General features: G+C 33.8%; 1 protein-coding gene across 1 annotated transcript; it reads right to left on the bottom strand.

Annotated features, from left to right (window-relative positions):
• Positions 1-894: 894 nt before the first annotated feature.
• On the bottom strand, positions 895-1,791 carry LOC136028559 (uncharacterized). Its single transcript, XM_065706404.1, has one exon. It carries the CDS (start codon positions 1,789-1,791, stop codon positions 895-897), a length of 897 nt encoding a protein of 298 aa, XP_065562476.1.
• Between the last annotated feature and the right edge of the window lie 5,318 nt (positions 1,792-7,109).

Raw genomic sequence — 7,109 nt, forward strand, 5'->3', positions numbered from 1 at the left:
ACACTTATTAACGTAATTTCAGTCCAAAAATCATAACAGCTAACCCCTGGCTTTCACTCCTGGCCCCTCCCCTAATCAAAAAACTTATCAACGGTTTTCTATTCCAAAATCATAGGTATTCAGTTTAATTTTATTAGATCTTTCCAAAACTGCTCAGACACACCTCTATTCTTCACTACAAACAAGATTAGGGCTACTGCCCATTTCCCTAAGAGTAAAAGCATAAGGCCTACTGCGTATTTGGCTCTTTACTAAAACCACTTTTCTTACAGATATTTACTTTTTTACTTAGTAAAACATAGAAAATAAAATGAACATTTCAGTGAAACCAGACCAATATTCGCCAATAGGCCCACTAGGCCCTGTAGCTTTCACTATTCTCGAAATTTTTAGGATTCCCCAAAAATCTTGCAAAAATGGAGTTGTAAAAAAGCTTGGGCCTAGAAGCTACAAAGCTTTAAATCCGGACCTTAGTTAAACAAAATCTTGAACTGATGAGCTTCTGACAACTAATATCATTGTAAATTAAATACTCAGTTTAATATTATTAGTTCTTGCCAAAACTGTTAATTTAATTTTGGAATAAAAAATATTTTTAAAATAGGGAATTTTGGAAAACTTGAAAATTTGGTAATAAAAAACGAACAGAAATTAATTTTAAAAAAAATTACAAAAAAGAAGCTTCCTAAAGACAATAAATGCCATATTAAACTTAAGATCAAAATAAATGGAAACCTACAATTACTCAAACTCAAAACGACCAAAAATCTCTATCGGAGAATAAATGAAACCTTAAGCAAACAGAAATTAAATATGTAATCATAGAAAAAAAGTTAAGAAAAGTAGAAAAGTTAGAAAAGTTAGAAATGTAGAAAAGTAGAAAAAGTAGAAAAGTTAAGGTATAATCTTCCTTTCATCCTTCAAACTCTTTAACTCGTTCTTAAACTTCTTTGTGTATGAGTCCGTCGGGTCAAAAGAAAGTCTTTGGTGTGTTTTTTCATCTTTCTGTAAAGCGTTTAATTTTGAATCGTAGTCTTTGGTTTCCATTACCACTAAAGTTTTACCCTTGTCTGCTTTTGTAATAATAATAGATTCATCCCTTCTTAAATTATTAAGAATTTTTATGTCTTTGATAGAATTGTTAGGGATTTCTGGTTTTAAAGCAAACTCTGACAGGGTTTTAACTGTAGAAGCTCTTAGTAGGCTAACATCTTTGATTAGGATGGGGTTTCTATGTAAAGATGTTTCTATTGAAGAGATAATTTCTTCTACTGGGACTTTATTAGTTCTAAAGCAAAATTTTGGACCTTTTTCTAATACGGACTTTTTTTGTAACGTTAAGGTCCTTGATGAAAAATTAATGAAACCTGGTCCAAGAGATGACGAAGGTATTACGGCTTTATGTTCAGATAATTTTGAAAACTTTTTAAGTAATCTTTCTCCGGAAAGGTGAAAGTCATGATTGAAATGATTTCTTGCTGTTTGTTGAATAAAACAAAAATAATCTTTCACTAATAAAGCTCTTTTTCTCCTTTTATCTTTAATCAGATGGTTTAAAGTCTTAAATTGTAGACCTTGCTCGAACTTTCTTCCTTTAAAAGTGCCTAAATGTAGATTGAATTTTATTGAAGGTGGCAAAATCCTTTTTTTCTTACATTGATGAAGAAAATCTTGTTGATTTATAATGTTTGTGTGTCTCTTATTGGTGCTAATATATTTAAACACCTCCTTGGTCATATTATCCCCATATACTAGACGTAGATAACTTTGAAGACCACTCTGCTTCTCCATGACGAAAGTAAAACAGTTCAAAATAGGGATGAAACCTTTTTATTAACAGTGAACAGATATAAAATTTAACTGGATATTTCGAACACATATACAGTATTCATCATCAGCAGTAAAACTAAAAGATATGAATAAAGCCATACAAAATTTACACCTAATAAACTATTACATATAGTTTATTGCTCTAATTTTTTTAATGAAACGGCGGAAGCCAATCTCTTTGACCTTTTGGGTTCCGGTTCATTAGATTTAGCTGAAATATTACGTGGACAGAGGTCATAGCTTTTGGGTGAGGTGATATTTACTTTGGGTGAGGTTTCATTTATTCAAAAATTCTTATTCATCAAAAATCTTCAACTTGCCCAAATGAAGAGTTTTGATAAGTTTTTTGATTAGGGGAGGGGCCAGGAGTGAAAGCCAGGGGTTAGCTGTTGTGATTTTTGGACTAAAATTACGTTAATAAGTGTTTCATTTGGGGCAGGGGGATCTGACCATTGTGGGGAGGGTTAGGGGCTAGTTTTCATGATATGCCATCGATATTGTTTGGGGTAGGGAGGGGTATTGGGCCATGGAGGACCATGATTATTGCTTGTAAGTTGTTTTTTTGGAGGGGGGTTTGTGCCATACAGAGAAGGCCAGGGGTCAGCTCGCTATAGTTTTAGAATAAAACATCGTTCACAAGTTTTTTGATTAGGGTGGGTGGTTTGGTCTATTTGAACTATGTACTATCATTAAAATCATCACAGAAGAACCTTATATGCTCACCGGACATCACATACAACACTTACTCTAGGGCTCTGGGGTGTGTGTTGACCCTGGTGTTTTTGTTATGCAATCTTTTGACTTAATTTAACAAAATGGCTATCTCAAAAATTCAACAGGATGCATTTGGGATAAAAAGGATGGTTAGCAGCCCTCCGATCCCTTTTGACTCTTATAAAGAAAACTAGAACTTTCCGTTTCTAATCGAATGAGCCTCCGAAGAATTTTTACAATCATTCCTTCCAAAAGAAACTCATATGCCCCCGATGCATAACTTACAACAATTGCCTACTTGCTCTGGAGGTTGTTGCTAACCCGGAGTTTTTCTGCTTTATCTTTAAACTATTGTGAAAAAATGGCTATTCCAATATTTTGATTTGATGTGTTTGGGAAAAAGGGGCCTTGGGGAGACTAGTTATCCTCTGATCACTTTTGACTCTTAAAAATGGCACTAGAAATTCCAATTTGCAATCGAATGGGCTAACTCTGGAGTTTATGCTACCATCCCTTCCATATTAACTTATATGCCTTGGAGGCATAGATTACTACACTTGCCCCTGGGCTCTGGGGTGGACTTTGTTATCCCTGGATTGTGAGATTATATGATTTCTGGTCAATTTCGAACAAAATAGCCGTATAAGAAATTCGATTGGACGCATTTGGGGAAAATAAGGTTGGAATTGGTCAGTAGCACGAATTCATTGCCCTTAGTTAAGTGCTATGGTTTGAAGGGAAATAAACCATCAGGCTCTAATACTAAGGTGACGTCTAGGACTACATCAAAACCGGCCAGTTTTCGTGGCTTTGGCTAATTTAACAGATAAAGACGTATTATGAAAAATTACTAAGATCGGGAAAAAGTATTACTTCTTACCTCCTGCGTGAATTGTCACGCCTTAGAAAAGAACTGCAATTTTTCGGCCACAGTCTGCGTACGTCATCTAACACTTCAATAAAAGTTGCTGAAACCCGAGTGATAATAAATGGGATTAGTGTATGGATAGAAGCGAAAAAGCCCTTTAAGTAAGACTTGACAACCAAGTAAGGCTTGGTTGCGTATTGGGGACATGTTCCGATCCCTTTAAACAATCTAGATATATAGCCTCTGTGGTTGCCCAGCCTAATGTATCAGTCGAAGGTGATGAGTAATTGGTGTGATTCGTTCAGTTTTTAGTTATTCGTTTGATGTTTGTTAGTTTTTCTTTTCGTAAGATATGATATATAAATATTTCTCCTGGATTTTGATATTTAGATATGTTTTGTGTTTATTCATTTTGTATACACATTTTTCTCTTATCCTATTTTTCTTTGAAATATCCTCCATATTCTGTTAGACGTGACCTGTCAAGAAATGAAGAAGGAATTTTTAAATCCGTGTTTATTGAGATTAAAATCCAAGCTAAAACTTTGATTGTTGGTAATACATATATGTGTCCTAGTAGGTCTGTTCCTTTTTTTCTTCAGATTCCTGATGAGGTTTTGGAAATAATCCAGCTTCATTCATGTAAACTTGTCAATATGGGTGACTTCAACCTTAATTTATGTGACCGAAGGTCATTCTCGTCCTTGCATTTTCTTTCAACAATGCTCGCTTGAGGAACATTACCTTCTGCATGCATTCCAACTTGCATAACTAACTTGCTTATACTTGCATAACTAACTTGCATATACTTCTCTAGTAATGACAAAGAAACAATATTCAATCATCAGAATCTTGCTATAGGCCTATGTACTAATATGCACTTTGAACAAAACTAAACATTTACCCTATCTTGGAAAGGGGTTGAGTTAGAGAAATGGAACTTTCAGGAATACTTTTGCAAATTAAAGTTTGTCATGGGAAGGTATTTGGAAGTTCTTAGTCTATCTCCACTGATTCTCCCTCTAGAGGACAATGACCTTTGACAATCTTTAAAAATCCTTGTGATATGAAAGTGAAACCTTGAAAAACAGATCTTCTGCTTAAATGAAGTACAAAAAGAAACTGTTTTCATGTTCATAACTTTGATCAATCCTCAATACATTTGGTAAATTTTGAAAAGACCCATTGAAATGGCTTAAAATCTACTTAAATAACAGGGAGTGAATTTTCAGAAATAAAACCAGAGAAAAAGAAACTGATAACTGAAAATTAAGGTAAAATATTGTTTTGTTAAAATTTCAGTAGGTAGCCTATAGACATATCAAATTGGCAAATTGGTATCTGCTGAGCAGATTATAGATTGACCTAAAAATAAAGTGACTATACTGCTTAATGCCATTTTTTATCCTCTTACTGAATATGGTACTTGTGTATTATGTGCCACTCACTTCATAATATGCTGAATAATTGTACTTAACACATTTTACATACATACTTTACCACCTGTTATGGGGGGGGGGGTTCTTTTAAAGTTAAGTTGTTTGTAACATGGGAGCCTTATAGTTAAGGAGCATCGACTGAGAGGGTTCTATTGACAAGTCTCTATAACTACGGAGACAAAATCATTATCATGACATTCAGGTCTCCCGAGTTGGGCAGATTCCCTTGGGAACGATCCAGTAGACAATAGGAAGTGTACCTGGTACCTTGACTCAAAGACAAACACAATTATTGACAATAATTTTATTTTCTTACTTCATATACAACTTCAGGTAAAATGACTTCAATGAGAGATAGCAGTATAATGCACATCAAAGACTGAGTACAGAATAAAGACTGAATCAGGACTGAATTAATACTGAATAATACTCCTAGCTTTTGGTCTACCTTATATATCCAGAATCAACCCAGATTTCTAAATTAAGCACTGGGTAGACTGACCTCAGAAATGTTGCAATACAACTCTTCTTTTAATTATACAACATATGGCATAACCTCCTTGCAAAGATTTATTACAACGAGGGCTTTCACCTCCAGTTTGTTGACCAGACCAGAAATAGAAATCTGGTTTCTAATTGGCTTTTATCAAAAGTTTGAATCCAATTTTGATAGTCTTAAAAGTATCGGTTTTTGCTCGCTGTAAGACTTGTACCAAAGGTAAAAAGTATCATTTTTTTGCTTGCTGTATAACTTGTGCCAAAAAGCACAAATCCTATGAGATGATGAATTTACACTTTTAAAATCTTTAGATGTATAAGAGATCTTACTTTAAAAGCTTCTAAAGTGAACGAATGAGAGATTTGGTTTTGAGTTCTGTAAGGGGGAGGGGGGGGGGGCTGCTGGTCCATATATCAGATTTATTTGGATTTTTTTTTACCAACTAAAAACAGTAGGAAAAGCATCAGGTATAAGTGACTTAAGAGACTCGACAACATTTAGAAAAAGCAACATGCAACCTGATCTAAATAAGGATGGTATTGTAGAGAAGAGAATCAAAGAGAAGCCTACAGGTATATCCCAAATACAGTAAGGGCATATTACAAAGAACAAGAACAGGTTCATTAAATTCCATTGAAGTGGTAAAGAAACAAGAAAATTGCAAAAATTGAGATTATAAGATTAACAAGAAACTATGAAAATTGCAAGTAGAGTACTAGCCTCCTTCCAACAGGACAAATTATGGGATTCACACACCAAAGCTCTGACTATTTTCAATCATCCCTTTAGGAGCCAAAAAAATTAAATACATTTTTTCACATATGTCAAATATGACAGTTGACTCAGGAGTTCAGGGTAAGAGATTCAATACTCTATGGTGCCACCAATGGAAGGACATTTGCTGTCATAAGCATTGTTAATCCTAGCACACACCCACACTCAAATATAACATTCGGTAAAATCATAAACATCTCAAACAGCAAAAATAAAAGACTTTTTTCATTTTTGATAAATATTATTTAAAAAAGGACACTACAAGGCAAATATCAGGTTCATCAGCATGCTAAATTTGATGTGACAATGATAAAATTTTGTTAAATCTTTTCTGGGATCAAATGTGTTAGCTATAGATAACACAGACATTGCAATATCTATTTGTTTATCCATCTGTTTGATTGAGACTATGACCCTAGGTCAAAAAGGCTAAGATTTTTAAAGTTTTTTTCATTGACCTTTAGGTCAAATAAGGAAAGAGGAGGGGGTTCTATACACAAAAAGTAGAATTTTTTGTTGATTTGCTGAAGTTAGTGAAAGGAGTATCAAATTTAAATGAAAGATGGAATAAATGTACATACAAAAATTTCACCAAACTGGATCCTACTAGAATTTATCAGATTTGTTTAATATAATTTCAAGAATAGGTAAGGTGCTGTCTCTGATAGTTGACCAAGTTTAAAAAAATCCTTTAGATCAGAAAGCTTAAAAATAAATATTTATGATACACATACACAATATGATACACAATATAGTTAAAGATATGTAGTTAAAGGAAAATATGTTATATTTTTGATCCCTGGGAAATTAGTTTAAAGCCCTATCGTGATTAGAAGAGGTAGCTGACATCAGGTTACTCAAACATAATTCTAAAGGAGCTACACCATGGTTAAAATACTAATACTGCACTGATACTTAGTCAATTATATGGCTATTTCAGCTTATTTGCATTGTGATGATAACAATGGGTTTGCAACTTTAATGT

Source organism: Artemia franciscana, chromosome 6 (assembly GCF_032884065.1).
Source record: "Artemia franciscana chromosome 6, ASM3288406v1, whole genome shotgun sequence".
Taxonomy (NCBI): Eukaryota; Metazoa; Arthropoda; class Branchiopoda; order Anostraca; family Artemiidae; genus Artemia; species Artemia franciscana.